This window comes from Oryctolagus cuniculus, chromosome 18 (genome assembly GCF_051225735.1).
Source record: "Oryctolagus cuniculus isolate XC-2025 breed Fujian yellow rabbit chromosome 18, ASM5122573v1, whole genome shotgun sequence".
Lineage (NCBI taxonomy): Eukaryota > Metazoa > Chordata > Mammalia > Lagomorpha > Leporidae > Oryctolagus > Oryctolagus cuniculus.
The window spans coordinates 78,873,677-78,895,579 of record NC_142884.1 but is presented as its reverse complement, the minus strand read 5'-3'; the positions used below and the strand labels follow the sequence as shown (position 1 = coordinate 78,895,579).

General features: G+C 69.0%; 1 protein-coding gene across 11 annotated transcripts in view; it reads left to right on the top strand.

The window, feature by feature from the left end:
- The window catches only part of CBFA2T3 (CBFA2/RUNX1 partner transcriptional co-repressor 3), a 54,382-nt gene that overhangs the window by 25,140 nt on the left and 7,339 nt on the right, over positions 1-21,903 (top strand). For 5 of the 11 annotated variants that reach the window (XM_089320560.1, XM_089320559.1, XM_070061921.2 and 2 more), the window contains exons 2-7: positions 6,100-6,231; positions 9,713-9,790; positions 17,766-18,007; positions 18,148-18,237; positions 20,809-20,990; positions 21,335-21,561. In XM_089320560.1, the coding sequence (XP_089176686.1) occupies positions 6,100-6,231; positions 9,713-9,790; positions 17,766-18,007; positions 18,148-18,237; positions 20,809-20,990; positions 21,335-21,561 (951 nt within the window). Of the gene's footprint in view, positions 1-6,099; positions 6,232-9,712; positions 9,791-10,482; positions 10,617-17,765; positions 18,008-18,147; positions 18,238-20,808; positions 20,991-21,334; positions 21,562-21,903 lie in introns of those variants that run through there. The other 6 variants (XM_089320562.1, XM_070061924.2, XM_070061928.2 and 3 more) reach the window with 4 other exon arrangements.

The following is a 21,903-nucleotide window of genomic DNA, read 5'->3' as shown; positions in this document are numbered from 1 at the left end:
GGCCTCCACTCCGTGGGGACAGCTGGAGGCTCCAGGGGCTGGCCCAAGGTTCACTGGGTCTCACGTCCAGGCTCCAAGCTGACTGTTGTCACTCCCACGCTCGCTCCCGGGTCGGCCAGGTCCAGGGGAGTGGCAGGTAGACGGCCCAGGAGCTGCAGCTGTGGGGCTGGGGCCAGACGTGGGGACCCCACGAGGCAAGGGTCTGGACAGCGTCTTGGTCACGTGGGGGCTGTGCTGAGCGACAGGCTCGACCGACATGGGCTCCCTGCACGTCACGGGTGGGGGCACTGGTGGCTGGACACGTCCGGCACTGTGAGCCAGGTCCCGCCACTGACCGCAGCTCAGGCAGCAGGTGCAGGCCCACCCTTGTCCGGGCACCCGGGCACCCGGGCACCCGGCACTGTCTGGGCTCTGTCCTAGGGGACACTGGGCACCTTGCAGAGCCGGGGGCAGGTGTCCAGCAGGTACAAAGGCCTGGGCTGCCCGCCCAGAGCAGCAGGAGGCACTGGGTCCGTCTGTCGCCTAGGGCTCTCGTCCAGGTCTACTCAGTGTGTAGGGTCAGAGACGCTCCTTGGGTCCTCAGACGCACCAGGAGGCGTGGAGGGCGGAGAGGCCAGGCCCGTCCGGGATGGGCCCGTCCGGGATGGGGTCCCTCACCCGCTGCCCCACACCAGACCAGAAGGCAGGTGCAGCGAGGCTGGCCAAGCGTCGGCGGCTGGCCAGCTCCTCCGCTCCCTGCCCACAGGGTGATAGCTCACCACAGGGGCGGCCTGGCCACTGCTGCCAGCCCTGGGCCACACAGCGTCCCTGCCCCGCCCTGGCCACCACCCACACTCCCCCCACAGGGCTGGAAGGCAAGGGTCTGCCCACTGCGACTGCTGACCGGGGCCAGTGACGTCCCAGGCCTTGTCGGGAGGGAAGTGAGGGGGCTCCAGGGCCCGAGTGCAGGGGTGCCTGGGGAGCTGGCGGCAGAGTGGGCGTGCTGAGGACAGACCCCACACGCGCCAGTGCCTGGTCCTAGCTGTCTCCCGTGGACCGGACTGGGAGCACTGGGCCGTGACACGCTCCCAGCTGGGCGGGGTGGGCCAGGGACAGTGATGGATGGAGTGGTCCTGGCCTGACTGGGGGACAAGTGTCTATTCTTGTTCCCGTTCTCCAGGTGAGGAGGGGATGCCACTACGTCCCCTGTACCCAGAGACCCAGCTAGGACGCGGAGCTTGCGATGCGGCCAGCCCCTGGGCGGGACCCCCGCCGAGTGCCCCCGAGGCCGTCGACGTTCGAGGGCTGACCCCCCGTCGGCACTGTTGCCATGGGGACCTCACGGCCCTTGACCTTCACCGCCACCCACAGCCGGCAGATGCTGGCTCTGCGGGGCATCCCTGGCAGGCAGCGAGTTAACGGCCAGAGGCTCCGTCCACCCCGGGTCAGGCCTCGGAGGGCCGAGTCTGGCCAGGCGGGAGGCACCGGGCTTGGCTCAGAGGCCCCAGGGGAGGAGGAAACGCTAATCCTTCACTTCTGTTATCACCACGAGGCCGTGACAGGATGCAGATGTGGGGCCGCTCCCCGACTGGACCGTGGCCTTGGTCGGGGGGGACTCATCCGCCTGGTCGAGACCTGGTCATCTGGGTGTGGGGGACACCGGTGGGGACCCCCGCTCAGCCCCGGCCGCTCCTGTATCCCCTTCACGGAGTTGCTGGGAGGCACCCGGAAGTCTGTGCTCGGCTTGAGGGGCTGACCGTCCTCGCTGAGCCCCCAGGACTCCGCGGGCCACGGGTGTCCAGGAGAGAGCCACGCAGGGCCGCTGTGGCAGGGGTGTGCCCAGCTGATGAATTCCCAGGCGCGAGTGCGAGGCTGCGCAGCTGGCTGGCGGGACCCAGCACGGCAGACACGGGGCCTCCGTGCCGTCGGGCGGCGCCAGCTTGTCCCCGGCACGTGGAGGTCTCTGCCGTCCTCTGTGAGGTGCGGGGACCAGCCCCTCCCTCGAGGGTGCTGTGTGCAGGCGGTGGGGGTGGCAGCATTTCTGCCCGGTCCCGGCTGGGCTCCTGTAGGGCTGGGCTGTCACCTGACACGGCTGCTGTCCCACACCTTGGGTGGCCCTGCGTGGGCACCTGGGGTCGCTCTCCCAACATCCCTGCAGCCAGACTGGACAGCGCAGAGGCTACAGCACAGCAGAGTCCGGGGGCGAGGGGCCGAGGCCTTTGTGTCCTGGAGGGGCCCCAGCCCCCCCACTCCCAAGGGACGAGTGTCCAGGTTTACCTTGGCCCAGGTTGGGGAGCAGTGGATGCCACCAGGCCGGGGGCAGAGGCTGGAGCTAGGATCGAGCCACTGCCCCCACCCGGCCCCACGGCTCAGCTCTGACCCCCTCATGGAGCTGGGGTGTGGGGTGGCCTTGGCCTGAATCAGAGAAAAGTCATGACCAATGGGGACCTCAGCCCCCAGAGCTGCACCTCCCGCGCTCCTTGTCCCCAGCCCACGACGTGGAGCCGAGGCTGAGCCCACCCCCTACCAAGACCCTGCCTCACGGACCTATGGTGATGTGTGCAGTGCCAGGCTGTCGCTGCTGTCCTCACTGCCCATGGCCAGGCCCCCAGCCTCCTGTGGGGTTGGGGGAGGTCGCAGCAGAGGGCCGCCTGGGAGGGAGAGGGCGGGGGCTTGCCCTGAGGAGGGCAAGGCCAGAGCAGCGACAGAGCTCCTCCCACAGAAGATTCTGGAACCCTGGACTGGGAGCACTGGGCCGTGGCCAGCTCCCAGCTGGGCAGGGTAGGCCGGGGACAGTGATGGATGGAGCGCCTTGTTCCGGCACATTCCATCTCCTTTCCCGCCAGCTCTGCCTGGCTTCCTCTGTCGCCGGATTCGTGACTTTCAGCTGGGGATATGGGGAGACGCAGGGTCTCCCGTGGGCCCTGGGGGGCCGCACAGCTCTACGAGTTTCCTCGGAGGGCGGGGACTGGGGGCATGGAGGCAGGGGGAGGGGCGGGAACCCAGCACGCCAGCGGCGCTGAGCACTGGAGGGAGCCCGCAGGGCCGGGGGAGGGGCGGGCTTGCCCCAGGCCTCTGTCAGGGCCCCCGCCACGTCCCGGCTCGGAACACGGGGAGCTGTGCACCCCCCGAGCCCAGGCACCCTTCCCTGTGCTGCTCCTGCCGGGGACTCCGGACCTGGGCCACCCGGGACGGCCAGCTGGGGGTCGGGGCTGGCCCAGCACCTGCAGCAGCTGTGGGGTTGGGGTGCTGATGGCACGCAGTCGGGGCCTGGCTGGACTCCCTGAGGGGCAGCCCTCGGTACCGTGGCCCCAGCTCTGCCTCCTGCTGGGCAGCTGTGGGGAGGGTGTGGGGGTCTGAAGGGGTCTGAGCGGAGAATGCACGGGAGGGGGCTGGGTGAGGTCTCCCCTGTCTGCCCCCGCTGAGCTGTGCTGGCTGCACTGGCCCGTGTGTGAGGGGAGCCTGGGAGTCCTGGCTGGCTGTGGGCGAGGGTCCCGCCCAGATGCCGGCTGCCCTCCAGCCTTGGCTGGGCCTCGAGGGGCAGAGGCGCACTTGGCCTCTCCAGCCCTGCCGGGGGAGGATGGTGTTAGTGCTGGCCGGCCCCCACCCTGGTGAAGGGGCAGTTTGTGCCATGGTTTTGGACATGAGGAAGAGGGCTTAGGAGACCTGGCCGTGGGGTTCAGCCACCCTGGTGGTGGTGGTGACTGGCCCCACCTGCCTGCCTCAGCCAGCCCCGGGCAGAGCCGGTGTCCAGGGAGGGCGCCCGGCAGAGCCGGTGTCCAGGGAGGGCACCCGGGCAGAGCCGGTGTCCAGGGAGGGCGCCGGGCAGAGCCAGTTCCAGGGCGGGCGCCCCGTCAGGCTGCTCTGCCCTGTGTCTTGGGAAGCTCCTCCCGCCTGCCCAGCTCTGAGCCCTGCGCTGACCCTGGTGTCTGCCCAGCGCAGCTCGCACTGTCCCCTAGCTGCCTCCTCTTGGGGGGCTGCCTTCCAAGGCCCCGTCTGCTGGGAAGACCCGAGAACAGGTTGGCTGAGAAGCAGGACTGTTCAGAGAGGACAGCAGCCCTGGGAACTGAGCGGGGAGGGGGGGAGCTTCGCGGGGGGGGAGGGGGGTCTCGGCTGAGCAGGCAGGTGCACAAGGCTCTGAGCTGGGCAGCGGGGGGGGGGGGGGGCGCCTGGGACTCAGCAGGACGGGAGCCGCTCTGCCTGCCCTGCGGCCCCTGCCGCTGGACCCTCGCCCACCCTCGGCCCGTGTTGCCCGGACCCCACGCTGAGCCCCTGGCTGCTCCTTGCCCCATCCATGTCCACCCTCGCCTCACTGCTTTCGGCTCTTGTGCGTGGGGGTCTTGCTGGGGTGTCCCGAGAGCAGGGTTGGGGCGCACATGCAGCTCTGCCCCCTGCCCAGCGTCTCCGAGCGCCTGCTCGTCAACTGCACCCAGAAGGCGCGTGGGGTCGCCCCGCTTACAGAGGAGGGGGAGGCACTGACGCCCCAGGCCGCTGAGCCAGGAGCAGGCAGAGGTCCCCTCCATGTTCCCCATGGCCCCCAGGCCTGCTGCCTCCTGGCAGCTCCCCTGAACCCTCAGAAAGCGTTGGTGACGCCAGGGGCCTCGAACCCTGGGGAGCCATGGACCCTGGCCCCAGGCCCAGCACTGTCTCCTTGCTGTGTGGCCTTGGCCAGGTCCCTTGGCCTCTCTGTGCCAGCTGGTCGTGAATTGCACAGGTGTTGGCGAGGACAGAGAGCCCTGCTGGAAAGGGCCAGACACACAGCTCCCGCCCACCCCCCGGGCCTACCTTGCCATCTCGTGTGCCCGAGGGGAGGGTGCCGTGTGGCAGTGGCACACGCGTGGTGACTGGGAAGTGAGATGGCGGCGTGGCCGCTGGGTGCCCCAGGGCCGTTCTCAGGCTCGGGTGAGCTGCCTCTGCCGGGGGCTTGCAGAGCCAGCAGCAGCGGTGCCCCCAGCGTCCCCGCCCGTGGCCCAGGGCCAGCCTGGCGTCCTGCGCCCTCGACCCCGTCCCCGTACTGGCCCGAGGGCAGCCCGGGCAGTCGGAGCTGGTGAGGACGGCTTTGCCTTCTTTGGTTGTCACCGGGGACTGGCCGCGGCCCTGCAGCCAGGCAGGGTGTTGATGGGTGCCCACAGCTGCGGCCACACATGTGCCTGGCCATCAGGCTCCAGCGAGGCTGGGGGAAGGGAGGGGCAGGCGCCCAGCAGGAGGGGCCGGCGGCTGCAGCTGAGGGGACAGCAGGTGCCTCTCGGCTGGCCGGCTGCTTCCCTGCCCCACCCCCACCCTGCCTCTCCCGAGGCTCAGCGGGGCGGGGGCTTCTCCAGGCACAGCCGGCGGCTCATCATCAACCACCCAGGGCTCTTCTTGCCTTCCTGCGGCACAGGGTAGGAGGCTGCGGCCGTGGACGTGTTAGCCCCGCTGGGCGGAGTCTCCAGTGGCCTGGCAGTGAGGAGGGGGCTGGGGCGCGCCCCCCATCCCAGCTCTTGGGTCCGCGGTCCTCCTGGCCAGCCCTGGTGCTGGCTGACCTTGACCTGAGATAGGCAGGCTTGGTCTCACTCCACTGTGCCTCGGCCTCCACGCCCCGTCACGTGCCCTATGCCTGACCCCCGCCCTGTTTCCCACAGAACGGCCCAGCGTCAGAAGCACCGGGGCCGTGTCAGGGCCTCGCTGAGCCGGTGCCGAGGGCTCCCTGTGCCGGGGGCTCTGTGTGCTGGGGGCTCCCACGTGCAGGCGGTGCCAACCCCCGGTCCGTGAGCATCCAGCCCACAGGGCCCTGAACGCACCACGTCCACGGCCTTGGCTGACCGTGAGGGCCCCTTGGGGCGGGGTAGGGTAAAATACAGGTTCCGGCTGCCCCCGAGGCCCTGAGCCCTCCCTCCCTCTGACAGCTGAGCTGGCCCTGGAGCCCGGGGACAAGGTGTTGAAACCCCACGTTCTCAGGCCCTGCCCCCGGGGTGCGGCTAGCGCCCTGGTCTGCAAGATTCTCGGGCCTCGGGGTCCTCTCCTGCCCCCTCGGGGACACAGCAGTCCCGGGGCGGGGCTGCGCCCTGGGCACCGTGAGCAGCGCGGGGCTGGGCACACGGCGCCTGCTGCTCGGCCGCCTCACGCCGCCTCTCTCTGCAGTGGACGGGAAGAAGATGCCCGACTCCCCGGCCGAGGTGAAGATGCAGCCGCGGGCCACACCCCCCAGCATGCCGGCCCCGCCGCCCGCCACCCAGGGCGCCACGCGGCCCCCCTCGTGCACACCTCACACACGTAAGCAGCCCCACCCCCAGCTCCGAGGGCGGGGCAGAGGGGACGGCGCCTCCGGGGTCCCTTGTGGCCCAGCGCCCGCGCCTCCAGGGTTCCTCACCGACAGGGTGGGCTGCTGCGAGGGCCCAGTGCCCAGTGCCCAGCTGCTCGCGAGGCAGGGCCCACGCCGGCCACATGCCTGGGACCAGGCCCAAGGCGCCCAGAGGGGACAGGGACTGCCCCACAGCCACGAGCCAGAGGGGCTGCAGGCCTGGGACTGGACACCAGGGCCCCTTGCCAGGCGTCGTGTGAGGAGGGGACGAAATGGGCGGCTGGGGACACGGCTCACCCGGGGTTGGGGACCAGACCTGGCCGTGTGAGTGCCGGCCCTTGACGCTCTCCCCGGCGTCGGTCGGGGCTGAGCCTCTGGGGCCCTCAGCCCCCAATGGGCCCCTCCCCTCCCGGATGTGAGGGGGTGACCTAGGAGGTCCTGGGCAGGTGGGCAGGGGGCGACCATGACCTGAGGCTAGTGCCTGGGAGAGGCTCAGGGGTCCCGCGGGGCTTCCTGAGGGTGGAGGGGGACCCCCTGTGCCCTGGAGTCCAGGGAAGCCGTGGGTGGGCTGTGGGCCCTGCCTGGCTACTTCCTCCCTGAGTGTGGAGGAGCCAGCGCTGCCCTCCGGGGCTGGTATCACGGGGGACACTGGGATGCACGAGCTGCTGTCCGGAAACAACCCTGTGGCTGCGGGGGAGACTGGGCTGTGTCCAGTCAGGGCCAGGCTGTGTGCCAGCTGCTCCCAGGTGCAGCCGACAGAGGTGGGGACATCTGTGTGCCGTGTGCACAGTAGGAGGCGGGACATCTGTGTGCCGTGTGCACAGTAGGAGGCGGAGACTTCTCTGTGCTGTGTGCACAGTAGGAGGAGGAGACTTCTCTGGGCCGTGTGCACAGTAGGAGGCGGGGACATCTCTGTGCTGTGTACACAGTAGGAGGCGGGGACATCTGTGTGCTGTGTGCACAGTAGGAGGTGGGGACTTCTTTGTGCTGTGTGCACAGTAGGAGGCGGGACATCTGTGTGCCGTGTGCACAGTAGGAGGTGGGGACATCTCTGTGCTGTGTGCACAGTAGGAGGCGGGGACTTCTCTGTGCTGTGTGCACAGTAGAAGGTGGGACATCTGTGCCGTGTACACAATAGGAGGTGGGACATCTGTGTGCTGTGTGCACAGTAGGAGGTGGGACATCTGTGTGCTGTGTGCACAGTAGGAGGCAGGGACATCTCTGGGCCGTGTGTACAAAGGAGGCGGAGAATTCTCTGTGCCGTGTGCACAGTAGGAGGCAGGGACTTCTCTCGGCCGTGTGCACAGTAGGAGGCAGGGACTTCTCTGGGCAGTGTGCACAAGAGAAGGTGGGACATCTCTGCCATGTGTACAGTAGGAGGTGGGGACATCTCTGTGCTGTGTACACAGTAGGAGGCGGGGACATCTGTGTGCTGTGTGCACAGTAGGAGGCAGGGACTTCTCTGTGCTGTGTGCACAGTAGGAGGTGGGGACATCTCTGTGCTGTGTGCACAGTAGGAGGCAGGACATCTCTGTGCCGTGTGCACAGTAGGAGGAGGAGACTTCTGTGTACCGTGTGCACAGGAGGCGGGGACTTCTCTGGGCTGTGTGCACAAGAGGAGGTGGGACATCTCTGCCATGTGTACAGTAGGAGGCGGAGACATCTCTGGGCCGTGTGCACAGTAGGAGGCAGGGACTTCTCTGTGCTGTGTGCACAGTAGGAGGTGGGGACATCTCTGTGCTGTGTGCACAGTAGGAGGCGGAGACATCTCTGGGCAGTGTGCACAGTAGGAGGCGGGGACATCTGTGTGCACAGTAGGAGGTGGGGACATCTGTGTGCTGTGTGCACAGTAGGAGGCGGAGACTTCTTTGTGCTGTGTGCACAGTAGGAGGCGGGACATCTCTGTACTGTGTACACAGTAGGAGGTGGGGACATCTCTGTGCTGTGTACACAGTAGGAGGTGGGGACATCTCTGTGCCATGTGCACAGTAGGAGGCAGGGACTTCTCTGTGCTGTGTGCACAGTAGGAGGAGGAGACTTCTCTGGGCCGTGTGCACAGTAGGAGGCAGGGACTTCTCTGGGCAGTGTGCACAGTAGGAGGCGGGGACTTCTCTGTGCTGTGTGCACAGTAGGAGGCGGGACATCTCTGGGCTGTGTGCACAGTAGGAGGCGGGGACTTCTCTGTGCTGTGTGCACAGTAGAAGGTGGGGACTTCTCTGTGCTGTGTGCACAGTAGGAGGCGGGACATCTCTGGGCCGTGTGCACAGTAGGAGGCGGGGACTTCTCTGTGCTGTGTGCACAGTAGGAGGTGGGGACTTCTCTGTGCTGTGTGCACAGTAGGAGGTGGGGACTTCTCTGTGCTGTGTGCACAGTAGGAGGTGGGGACATCTCTGTGCTGGGTGCACAGTAGGAGGCAGGGACTTCTCTGGGCCGTGTGCACAGTAGGAGGCGGGGACTTCTCTGTGCTGTGTGCACAGTAGGAGGCGGGGACATCTCTGGGCCGTGTGCACAGTAGGAGGCGGGACATCTGTGCCGTGTGCACAGCTCTTCCCTGAGGCCAGAAGCCCCTGTCGCAAAGGTGTGGCTCTGGGGAGCAGGTGCACCCTGGCAGGACAGGGCAGGAGTCAGGTGCTCCTGGACAGGACGGGGCAGGGCTGGGGTCCACAGAGTCCCTCTAGGCTTTGCTTTCCTGGGGCCTGGGAACAGCTGTGAGGGTGGCAGGTATGGCTAGGATGCCCGCCCCCCACCTCAGGATCACATTTCGGGGGGATGGTTCTGGCTCTGTGTGCAACACGTGAAGCTTAGACAGCAGGTGCATGGGTTCCCTGTCCTGGGCTGCCTGTGCCGTAGGCTGAATGGCCACCTGGGGGTGGCCTCAGATTTGCTTCCTGTACGCCAGGGGTTAACCAAGGCGTTCACCTGCTGATGGTACCCTGGGTGGCCCAGCTGCTGGTCCCGCCAAGCTCGGGAGCCTCCCTGGGGACAGAGACCGACCTTGACCCTGGACCTGAGGGCTGTGGTTTCCTGGCCCAGGGACCACACTGGGCACAAATCCATCCTGGAGTCGAGCTGCAGCATAGCCGGGGAGGCACGGGGCTGCAGGACGACAGCCTGGAAGGCTCTGAGGACGGGGTCCCGGGCTCCGTCTCGCCGACGCGGGGAGGACTCGTGGCCGAGGCTGCAGCCCCCTGGTCTCCCTGCTACGGAGGACTCGTGCCCGTGCTCAGAGCATCGTCCGTCCAGCTCGGACGGACACCCTTCCCACTGGAGGCCGTTCCCACGCGGCGCTGCTGGGCCCCGGGCTCCGCTCCGGGCGCGCCGAGGCCTGAGCGGAGGTCGCCTGGGCTCGGGTGAGATGTGCCGAGTGAGGTGGCAGGCGCCTGCTGAGGGCGCCCGGCCCTCGGGGGCAGAGGCTGGTCCCTGCTGACCCCGCTCTTCTTATTTTGCTCACAGATGGCGAGGACGGGCGCGCGACCTCCCTGCCCCACGGCCGTTTTCACGGCTGCTTAAAGTGGTCCATGGTCTGTCTCTGTAAGTAAAGCAGCCGAGCCGCGGCTCCACGCTGGCCCCGCCCCCGGCCACTGCCCGACGCCGGCCTTATCGCACCTGCCACGCGTCGGGCCTGCCTCTCTCGAGGGAGGGGCTGGGGCCTCGGGTCCCACAGACCCTGCTGCTCATGGGCAGGACCCCTGTGCTGGCCCCCAGGCGGGCCCCAGAGTTCTGAAGAGGATGACGGCCAGGGGCAGGTCTTTGGCCACGCCAAGGGCAGACCTTGGCAGCTCCACCACCTGTCCCTCAGTTTCCCCACCCGTAAGACGGGTGCCGTGGCAGCCAGTGCCGAGGGATAGTGCGGGTAGAGTCCTGGAGCCCCTGCATGCCCCGGGACGCTGCCGTCCAAGTTCCTGGCCCACAGAAGCTCTCGTGGTCTCTGGCTGGCAGGTGATGAGAACAAGGGTGGCACGGCCATGTGAGTCCTCCCACCCGTGGTGGCCATCACCAGCGATCACGCGATCTCTGGATGGGGACGATGGTGATTCCTCCTCCAGGGAGCCGCCCAGAGCCCCTCGGCGGGGAGCTGGCTGGCCAGAGGGGCTGCTGGCTGGGGTCTTCTTTGTCGGCCCGGCCGGAGGCGGGGCGGCGTGGGGGCGCTGGCGTGTGCCCCCCAGCCCCGCGCGGACACGTGTGTGGTCTAACTTAGGCACACACCTGTCGCGAGAACGAAAGCACTTGTGCCGGGGGTTATTTTCGGCGTCTCTTTAGCGAGTTGCTGAGACTGCCCGGCCACCCGCGGGAGGGAGGACAGACCGGCCAGGGAGCACGAGCTGGCGGCCGGGACCCAGGCTCCGGGGCCTGGCTGGTAAGCAAGCGGCAGGGAGGCCCGGGCTGCAGTGGACAGGGCACTGTGGGGGCCAGCAGACGGGGCCCAGGTGGAGTGGACGGGGCGTGGCTTAGAAGGTGCCAGGGGCCCAAGCCCCTGCTGTCCAGGGCGGCTCCAGCCGCAAGCCCCTGCTGCTGTGGGGTCTCCCGGGGCCACGGCCGCCTCCTGGATGGGCGGGCATGGTGGGGCGGGGCTGTCAGGTGTGCGCATCGGCCCCATGTGGGGTCCCCTCTAGACAGAGCCTTGAGCGCAGCAGGTCACCTCGAGCCCCCGCCACTGCTCGCTCAGCCGCCACGTCCCTTCCCGGCCCCGGGGAGCCCGTGCGCCCGTTCAGACCCTGGGCACTCTCGGGGTGCACCTGCGTGTGCTGACTGGGGAGGGTGTCACTGCCCAGAGAGCTGTGTTGGGAAGGGCTCAGAGCAGAGGTGGTGGTGGGGAGGGGGCAGCAGCAGGGCTGAGGGCAGAGATGGTGGCAGAAGTGGCAGCGGGGACGGGGGCAGAGGCGGCAGTGGGGACAGGGACGGGCAGAGGTGGGACAGGGACAGAGGTGGGGACAGGGACGGACAGAGGTGGGGACAAGGACAGAGGTGGGACAGGGACAGAGGTGGGGGCAGGGACAGAGGTGGGACAGGGACGGGCAGAGGTGGGGACAGGGACAGAGGTGGGGGCAGGGACGGGGGCAGAGATGGGACAGGGACGGACAGAGGTGGGGACAAGGACAGAGGTGGGACAGGGACAGAGGTGGGACAGGGACGGGCAGAGGTGGGACAGGGACAGAGGTGGGGGCAGGGACGGGGGCAGAGGTGGGACAGGGGCGGGGACAGAGATGGGACAGGGATGGGCAGAGGTGGGACAGGGACAGAGGTGGGACAGGGACGGGGCAGAGGTGGGGACAGGGGCAGGGACAGGCAGAAGTGGGACGGGGACAGAGGTGGGGACGGGGGCAGAGGTGGGGACGGGGGCAGAGGTGGGACAGGGATGGGGCTGTGGCGGGGGTAGGGGCAGAGGCTGCGGCACGTGGCTCCCATTTTTCCCGCCGGAAGTGATTTGCAGTCGGCACGGTGGGCAGGGACACACGCTGGAGGCAGTCAGGTGCGGTGCGCCAGCACTGCGGGGCCGGCAGGGAGCGGCCAGCCGCACACTGAGCCCTGGGCCTGAGTCTGACCTACACGGCTCGTCCTCCTGACTCACCTCTGCGGCAGGGATGGGTGGGGGGGCTCTGAGGACCCCCATGCCAGATGCTGAGCCTCCCTGCAGCCCCACAGTGGGCACAGAGTGGGGCCACGCCCTGAGGGGCCCCACCGTGGCCACGCTTGCGCCACACCCACCCAGGCCAGGATCCTGCCCTCGTGGTCTGTGCGTCGGACCTTGGTGGAGGGTGGGGCCGTCTCGGGGAGCGGGGCCACCTGCTGCGTCTCGTCCACTGCTCAGTGCCCTGTCCGTGGCTCCATGACGATGGGAGGGGCATCTGTGGGTCTCCGAGGGCTGGAGCCTCCGGCAGTGGGCCAGGTGACCCAGGCCACAGCCATGCCACAGCCCCGTCTCCCTCCCAGGCTGAGGTGGCCGGCACGGCTGCCAGAGGCCACCTTCCAGGCCCAGGCAGACAGGGCAAGTGTGCTCTGGGGGGGTACAGAACCCCCACAACTGAAACAAGTGGACAAAACCACGGGTGCCTCTGGGCTGCCCCTGCCGAGCCTGGCAGGGTCCTGGCATCCCCCCGGCTGCCTCCGCACACGCAGACCTGGTGCAGGCGCGAGATGGCTGCGGCCTGGGGGCCTTGGACCCCTCGGAGCTGCCGTGCACCCCAGACCCCTCACGGCCCAGCAGGACCCTGGGACCCAGCCCTGTGCAGAACCCGGGCGAGCGGGAGGGGCCCCGGCGAGGGCCAGGCAGGCATGTGCACGCGCTTGCATGCATGTGGGGGAGCACACGCATGTGTGCTGTGCCCGTGTAGGGGCACATGCATGTTCTGTGCACGTGGGGGGTACATATGTGTGTGCTGTGCATGGGGGGCTCCTGTGTGCTGTGGGGGTACACGTGTGGGGGCTCCTGTGTGCTGTGGGGGTACACGTGTGGGGGCTCCTGTGTGCTGTGGGGGTACATGTGTGGGTGCTCCTGTGTGCTGTGCCTGTGGGGGTACACGTGTGGGGGCTCCTGTGTGCTGTGCCTGGGGGGGTACACGTGTGGGTGCTCCTGTGTGCTGTGCCTGTGGGGGTACATGTGTGGGGGCTCCTGTGTGCTGTGCCTGTGGGGGTACACGAGTGGGGGCTCCTGTGTGCTGTGCCTGGGGGGGTACACGTGTGGGGGCTCCTGTGTGCTGGGGGGGTACACGTGTGGGGGCTCCTGTGTGCTGGGGGGGTACACGTGTGGGGGCTCCTGTGTGCTGTGGGGGTACACGTGTGGGGGCTCCTGTGTGCTGGGGGGGTACACGTGTGGGGGCTCCTGTGTGCTGTGCCTGTGGGGGTACACGTGTGGGGGCTCCTGTGTGCTGGGGGGGTACACGTGTGGGGGCTCCTGTGTGCTGGGGGGGTACACGTGTGGGGGCTCCTGTGTGCTGTGCCTGTGGGGGTACACGTGTGGGGGCTCCTGTGTGCTGTGGGGGGTACACGTGTGGGGGCTCCTGTGTGCTGGGGGGGTACACGTGTGGGGGCTCCTGTGTGCTGGGGGGGTACACGTGTGGGGGCTCCTGTGTGCTGGGGGGGTACACGTGTGGGGGCTCCTGTGTGCTGTGGGGTACACGTGTGGGGGCTCCTGTGTGCTGTGCCTGGGGGGGTACACGTGTGGGGGCTCCTGTGTGCTGGGGGGGTACACGTGTGGGGGCTCCTGTGTGCTGTGCCTGGGGGGGCACACGTGTGGGGGCTCCTGTGTGCTGGGGGGGTACACGTGTGGGTGCTCCTGTGTGCTGTGCCTGGGGGGGTACACGTGTGGGGGCTCCTGTGTGCTGGGGGGGTACACGTGTGGGGACACCTGTGTGCTGGGGGGTACACGTGTGGGGGCTCCTGTGTGCTGTGGGGGTACACGTGTGGGGGCTCCTGTGTGCTGTGGGGGTACATGTGTGGGTGCTCCTGTGTGCTGTGCCTGTGGGGGTACACGTGTGGGGGCTCCTGTGTGCTGTGCCTGGGGGGGTACACGTGTGGGTGCTCCTGTGTGCTGTGCCTGTGGGGGTACACGTGTGGGGGCTCCTGTGTGCTGTGCCTGTGGGGGTACACGAGTGGGGGCTCCTGTGTGCTGTGCCTGGGGGGGTACACGTGTGGGGGCTCCTGTGTGCTGGGGGGGTACACGTGTGGGGGCTCCTGTGTGCTGGGGGGGTACACGTGTGGGGGCTCCTGTGTGCTGTGGGGGTACACGTGTGGGGGCTCCTGTGTGCTGGGGGGGTACACGTGTGGGGGCTCCTGTGTGCTGTGCCTGTGGGGGTACACGTGTGGGGGCTCCTGTGTGCTGGGGGGGTACACGTGTGGGGGCTCCTGTGTGCTGGGGGGGTACACGTGTGGGGGCTCCTGTGTGCTGGGGGGGTACACGTGTGGGGGCTCCTGTGTGCTGGGGGGGTACACGTGTGGGGGCTCCTGTGTGCTGGGGGGGTACACGTGTGGGGGCTCCTGTGTGCTGGGGGGGTACACGTGTGGGGGCTCCTGTGTGCTGTGGGGGGTACACGTGTGGGGGCTCCTGTGTGCTGGGGGGGTACACGTGTGGGGGCTCCTGTGTGCTGTGGGGGTACACGTGTGGGGGCTCCTGTGTGCTGGGGGGGTACACGTGTGGGGGCTCCTGTGTGCTGGGGGGGTACACGTGTGGGGGCTCCTGTGTGCTGTGGGGTACACGTGTGGGGGCTCCTGTGTGCTGTGCCTGGGGGGGTACACGTGTGGGGGCTCCTGTGTGCTGTGCCTGGGGGGGTACACGTGTGGGGGCTCCTGTGTGCTGGGGGGGTACACGTGTGGGGGCTCCTGTGTGCTGGGGGGGTACACGTGTGGGGGCTCCTGTGTGCTGTGGGGTACACGTGTGGGGGCTCCTGTGTGCTGTGCCTGGGGGGGTACACGTGTGGGGGCTCCTGTGTGCTGGGGGGGTACACGTGTGGGGGCTCCTGTGTGCTGTGCCTGGGGGGGCACACGTGTGGGGGCTCCTGTGTGCTGGGGGGGTACACGTGTGGGTGCTCCTGTGTGCTGTGCCTGTGGGGGTACACGTGTGGGGGCTCCTGTGTGCTGTGCCTGGGGGGGTACACGTGTGGGGGCTCCTGTGTGCTGGGGGGGTACACGTGTGGGGGCTCCTGTGTGCTGGGGGGGTACACGTGTGGGGGCTCCTGTGTGCTGGGGGGGTACACGTGTGGGTGCTCCTGTGTGCTGTGCCTGTGGGGGTACACGTGTGGGGGCTCCTGTGTGCTGTGCCTGGGGGGGTACACGTGTGGGGGCTCCTGTGTGCTGGGGGGGTACACGTGTGGGGGCTCCTGTGTGCTGGGGGGGTACACGTGTGGGGGCTCCTGTGTGCTGGGGGGGTACACGTGTGGGGGCTCCTGTGTGCTGTGGGGTACACGTGTGGGGGCTCCTGTGTGCTGTGCCTGGGGGGGTACACGTGTGGGGGCTCCTGTGTGCTGGGGGGGTACACGTGTGGGGGCTCCTGTGTGCTGTGCCTGGGGGGGCACACGTGTGGGGGCTCCTGTGTGCTGGGGGGGTACACGTGTGGGTGCTCCTGTGTGCTGTGCCTGTGGGGGTACACGTGTGGGGGCTCCTGTGTGCTGTGCCTGGGGGGGTACACGTGTGGGGGCTCCTGTGTGCTGGGGGGGTACACGTGTGGGGGCTCCTGTGTGCTGGGGGGGTACACGTGTGGGGGCTCCTGTGTGCTGGGGGGGTACACGTGTGGGGGCTCCTGTGTGCTGGGGGGGTACACGTGTGGGGGCTCCTGTGTGCTGGGGGGGTACACGTGTGGGGGCTCCTGTGTGCTGTGGGGTACACGTGTGGGGGCTCCTGTGTGCTGTGCCTGGGGGGGTACACGTGTGGGGGCTCCTGTGTGCTGGGGGGGTACACGTGTGGGGGCTCCTGTGTGCTGTGCCTGGGGGGGCACACGTGTGGGGGCTCCTGTGTGCTGGGGGGGTACACGTGTGGGTGCTCCTGTGTGCTGTGCCTGTGGGGGTACACGTGTGGGGGCTCCTGTGTGCTGTGCCTGGGGGGGTACACGTGTGGGGGCTCCTGTGTGCTGGGGGGGTACACGTGTGGGGGCTCCTGTGTGCTGGGGGGGTACACGTGTGGGGGCTCCTGTGTTCTGTGGGGGTACACGTGTGGGGGCTCCTGTGTGCTGTGCCTGGTGGGGTACACGTGTGGGGGCTCCTGTGTGCTGTGGGGGTACACGTGTGGGGGCTCCTGTGTGCTGTGCCTGTGGGGGTACACGTGTGGGGGCTCCTGTGTGCTGTGGGGGGTACACGTGTGGGGGCTCCTGTGTGCTGGGGGGGTACACGTGTGGGGGCTCCTGTGTGCTGTGGGGGTACACGTGTGGGGGCTCCTGTGTGCTGGGGGGGTACACGTGTGGGGGCTCCTGTGTGCTGGGGGGGTACACGTGTGGGGGCTCCTGTGTGCTGTGCCTGTGGGGGTACACGTGTGGGGGCTCCTGTGTGCTGGGGGGGTACACGTGTGGGGGCTCCTGTGTGCTGGGGGGGTACACGTGTGGGGGCTCCTGTGTGCTGTGCCTGTGGGGGTACACGTGTGGGGGCTCCTGTGTGCTGTGGGGGGTACACGTGTGGGGGCTCCTGTGTGCTGGGGGGGTACACGTGTGGGGGCTCCTGTGTGCTGTGGGGGTACACGTGTGGGGGCTCCTGTGTGCTGGGGGGGTACACGTGTGGGGGCTCCTGTGTGCTGGGGGGGTACACGTGTGGGGGCTCCTGTGTGCTGTGGGGTACACGTGTGGGGGCTCCTGTGTGCTGTGCCTGGGGGGGTACACGTGTGGGGGCTCCTGTGTGCTGTGGGGGTACACGTGTGGGGGCTCCTGTGTGCTGTGCCTGGGGGGGTACACGTGTGGGGGCTCCTGTGTGCTGTGCCTGGTGGGGTACACGTGTGGGGGCTCCTGTGTGCTGTGGGGGTACACGTGTGGGGGCTCCTGTGTGCTGTGCCTGGGGGGGTACACGTGTGGGGGCTCCTGTGTGCTGTGGGGGTACACGTGTGGGGGCTCCTGTGTGCTGGGGGGGTACACGTGTGGGGGCTCCTGTGTGCTGGGGGGGTTCACGTGTGGGGGCTCCTGTGTGCTGTGGGGTACACGTGTGGGGGCTCCTGTGTGCTGTGCCTGGGGGGGTACACGTGTGGGGGCTCCTGTGTGCTGTGGGGGTACACGTGTGGGGGCTCCTGTGTGCTGTGCCTGGGGGGGTACACGTGTGGGGGCTCCTGTGTGCTGTGCCTGGTGGGGTACACGTGTGGGGGCTCCTGTGTGCTGTGGGGGTACACGTGTGGGGGCTCCTGTGTGCTGTGCCTGGGGGGGTACACGTGTGGGGGCTCCTGTGTGCTGTGGGGGTACACGTGTGGGGGCTCCTGTGTGCTGGGGGGCTCCTGTGTGCTGGGGGGGTACATGTGTGGGGGCTCCTGTGTGCTGGGGGGTACACGTGTGGGGGAGGGGGTACACGTGTGGGGGAGAGGCTGGCGAGGGAGTCCGTGGAGCCGGAGCTCAGGGCAGCAGCAGGCCCGGCTGAGCGTGTCGTGTGCACTGGCCAGAAGCCCTCTGGCCTGTCTGCCTCCGTAGCCTGCTCCTTCACTGTCCCTCGGGTCACCTGCTCAGTCCCTCCCTCAGCCCAGGCCACCCCCGACATGGGGAAGGCACCTGCTGGGGGCACTGCCCGGGGTGGGGGTGCCAGCCTTTGTGGGGGAGATGAGCTGACAGGAGGTCGCACTCGGGGCACCGGAGCCCCCCAGGGGTTGGATGCTGGCCGGGGGACCCCAGCGGCCCTGCTGGGTGCGGAGGGCGGAAGGCGTGACCACCCAGGAGTGGTGTGCGGCAGCCGCTCTCAGACTGGTGCCCTGAGCCCCCACCTGCTGGGAGCAAGGGTGGGGACTTCGCCTGCCCCAGCTCTAAGGACCTCTGGGCTGGGAGGACAAGGGCGGGGTCAGGGCGTGCTGGGCGGGGACCCGGCCGCCCTCACGCCCGCCTCTCCCTCCCCCGCAGTGATGAACGGCAGCAGCCACTCGCCCACGGCCATCCACGGCGCCCCCTCCACGCCCAGCGGCTTCAGCAATGGCCCGGCCACGTCGTGCACGGCCTCGCTGTCCACGCAGCAGCTGCCCCCGGCCTGCGGGGCACGGCAGCTCAGCAAACTCAAGCGCTTCCTGGCCACGCTGCAGCAGTTCGGCAGTGACATCTCCCCGGAGATCGGGGAGCGGGTGCGCACGCTGGTGCTGGGCCTGGTGGTGAGTCCCGCGGCCCCCGGCGGTCAGTCCTCGTGTCCCTCGGGAGTGGCCGCTGGGGCCGGCGGTCCATCCGCGCCCCCCTCCGTGGGCCCACGCTGCCTGAGGCCATGTCGCTGACGTGGAGCGGCCTCCTCCCACAGAACTCCACGCTGACCATCGAGGAGTTCCACACCAGGCTCCAGGAGGCCACCAACTTCCCCCTGCGGCCCTTCGTTGTGCCCTTCCTGAAGGTAGGCGGACCCCTCCCCCGTGCTGCAGGCCCCCCGACTGACCTCTGGCTGTGGGTGGACCTCAGGCTGCGGGTGGACCTTAGCCTGGGAGTGGACGTCAGCCTGTGGGGGGTGGGCCTCAGCCTGTGGATGGACCTCAGCCTGCGGGTGGACCTCAGCCTGCGGGTGGACCTCCGCCTACGGGTGGACCTCATCCTGCGGGGGGTGGGCCTCAGTCTACGGGGGGTGGACCTCAGCCTGTGGGGGGTGGACCTCAGCCTGTGGGTGGACCTCAGCCTGTGGGGCAGCACTCCGTCCGCGGGGTGGACCAGCGTCTGTACTGCAAACTTCAGGCCCCTGGAGGCTGAGTTTTGAGCAGGAACTGGACAGGAAGCCGTCCCCAGCAGGGGTCGGGAGCCACAGCTGACTCCACCCTCCCTGGGCCTGGTGGCCTGGCCTCTGCCCTGGGTTGGGGAGGGGTCTCCAGGCCGTAGCCCTGCCCCTGCCCTTAGCCACCTGCTGGCCTGGGCCAGCTGTAAAATGGGAACCCTCGGGCCTGTTAGCGGCCAGGGGAGGGACACAGGCAGGGATCCGGGTGCGTCCTCAGCCCGTGTGGAGATGTGGGGGACACCTCCCCAGCCTCCTTCCAGGACCCCGTGATGGGAGAGGCTTGGCGCTACCGCCACCCCCAGCCAACAGCTGGGAAACCAGGGTCTTGTGACCCCCAGTGGGGAGGTGGAGCCGGGACCCAAACCTGGATCTGCCCTGATCCCATCTCCGGGTGGCCCGGCCACCCTGACCAAGCAGGCCCCCGCCCTGCCCCTCTGCCCATCACCTTCCCAGGCAGCACTGTCCCCTCTGCTGGACGCCCTGCCCTGCCCCCACCGCGGTCACTCACAGCCGACTCTGCCACTGCAGTCCCCCAGGCCCCGACTCTGGGGACGCGTGTGCGTGCCTCTGCCGCGGGCCGCAGCTGGTGTCCTGGCCTTGTTGGTCCCACGCCCTCTGCTGCCCCCGCCAGGCCCGGAGCCCCTGCCCACCACACTGCAGGCCCCAGGCGGCATGCGGAGAAACCTCTGCCTGGGTTTCCCCTCTGCCCACAGCGCCCGGGGCTGGTCCACCCTCCTGCCCATCTCCCTCACCTGGGCCGCCCGGGAGCAGCCAGGGGGCTCAGAAATACAAACATCACAGGCAGGAATCCACCCCCAGCTCTGCACCCTGCAGGGCCTGCTGACAGGTGCTGGCCAGAGCTGGGGCCTAGCAAGGCTGGACACGGAAAGTGACCCTGGCCGGCTGAGCTCCGTCACCACGTTGCCCTCGGGGTCAGCCTGTGCCTGGCGGGGCAGAGCTGGACGCTGGCCTCCGTCTGCGGGGCAGCAGGGGCGGGGGAGGTGGGCCTGTGTCCATGGCCAGCAGCTCTGCCATCACCATGGGCGCCTGGCAAACTGGCAGGCTGGCTCCGCCGGCGTCCCCGCAGTGGAGAGGTAGCTTGGGGGCGCTCACGCAGAGTGCAGGGCCATCTGCTGCTTGGCCTGTGCCGGCCGGGAGAGCTGGGCCGCCTCCCTGGGCTCCTGGGACACGGAGGGGGCGGCTGCCTGGGCCGGGCGGGCAGTGCTCCCCGGCCTCCGTGGGGAGCCGCCTGCCTGGCATTGCCTGAGCCCGGGCCCGCAGCCACTCCTGAGCCCACGCTGCGGGCTGGACGGTGGGGCTTTGTACACGGCGCCACCCCGGCTCCCAGCTGGCCCCAGCCGGCCAGGAACCCGATGTTTCCAAGGTCCCCAAGGCAACGCGGGCCGGGCCAGGCCCCCACCTGGCGGCGCTGGCCAAGGGGAGGGGCAAGCCAGGAGAAGGGAGGGGTTTGCTGCCCTCACTCTGGGATGTAACGTGCCACACAGATGGCCGGCTGGCCCCACTCGGCTTCCACGTCGGGGGAGGCCCACAGCTTTCAAAGGCGGGACGGCCTGTATTTACAAACACCCAGAGCTCTGGTCCAGCGCCCAGCGTGTGGGGCCCTGCCCACCCTCACCGCCGGGCTCGCTGGCTGATGGGCGGCCCTGCGGAGAGGAGGCGGGCGTGCCAGGCGGCCCTTCCGGGGGCGCGGGTAGCAGTGCGGTCCCCGACGGCTGTGAGCCCGGCATGAGGTGGCGCTCGCCATGTGCTCGGCAGGGCGCGGCTGCCGTCCCTGTCCCGACTCCTGGCTCCCACCAGGATAGGGCTGTGGATGGGGGGGGGCACCCCGTGGAGCTCCCGCCCGAGCAGGCGCCTGCGTGGACTCCGGTCCCCTGCCTTGCCCAGCAGCCCCTGCGGCCGGGCCGGCCACCTCCTTCCTCAGCCTCGCTTTCTGCTCTGTGATCTGGATGACACGGGGCCTGCTGGGCAGGTGCGGGCAGGGGATGCTGGCCATGCCCCTCCTCACAACCGCCCCCCTCACCCACTCCCGACAGCTCCCAGGCGGCAGGAAAGCCGTAGCCCTGGAGCCCGGGCCTGGGCTTAGATCCCCAGGCCCCAAGCCACGGAGTGCCCGGGGGCTGTCCTGCCTCCGAGGGGCCCCGGCCCCCTGGACCTGCACGAGCCCTCTTCCGCTGCTCACAGGCGAACCTGCCCCTGCTGCAGCGGGAGCTCCTGCACTGTGCCCGCCTGGCCCAGCAGACGCCCGCGCAGTACCTGGCCCAGCACGAGCGGCTCCTGTGGGACGCCAGTGCCGCCTGCCCCGCCGACTCCTCCGAGCCCCTGCTGGAGGTCAACGAGAACGGCAAGAGGAGGACCCCCGACAGGTGCTGCGCCCGGCGGCCCGGCGGGGAGGCAGGGAGCGCCCTGGGGCCGCGGCAGCCGGCCGGCGGGCTGGGAACGGGCTGGGATGCCCCGTCCCCGGGGGGCCGGGGAGAAGCAGGGGCCGGCCGTCTGGCAGAAACGGGCTGGCCCCTCCCCCGGGACCCCGAGCACCCTGGAGTCCAGGCCCTGCTGCTGTCCAGAGCTCTGTGTCGCCTCTCCCAGGCCTGAGGGTCAGGCCTGGGCCGTGGCGGGCCTCAGAAGCAGGGGGCGCTGGCTTGGGCCAATGTGGGGCCTGTCTCAGTCTCCACGTCCCCCGTAACCACCCCCTATCTGCTTTCTGCACCAGGACCAAAGAAAACGGGTCGGACCGTGACCCACTGCCCCCTGACCACATCAGCAAGCGGACGTGCACCCTGAGCCCAGCCCAGCGCTACAGCCCCAGCAACGGGCTGCCCCACCCCACCCCCCCTCCCCCACACTACCGCCTGGAGGACATGGCCATGGCCCACCGCTTCCGGGACGCCTACCGCCCTGCTGACGCCCGGGAGCTGCGGGAGCGCCATCGGCAGCTGGGTGAGCAGTGCGGGGGTGGGGTGGACACGTGTGCCCCCGGGTGCGAGCCTGAGTGTGCGGGGGCATCGCAGCTGTGCACACCTGTGGCTGCCGGGGCCAGGCTGTCCAGGAAAGGCCTGGAGGAGATGGGAGCTGGGAACTGGCCCCGCGTCAGAGGGAGGAGGCCCTGGCCAAGACATGCTCAGGTCAGAGTGGGGAGGCCCTGGCCAAGCCGTGCCCGGGGCTGAGAGGGGAGGCCTGGCTAAGCCGTGCCCAATTCTGAGAAGGGAGGCCCTGACTGAGCTGCGCCCAGGTCAGAGAGTGGAGGCCCTGGCCGAGCTGTGCTCAGGTCAGAGGGAGGAG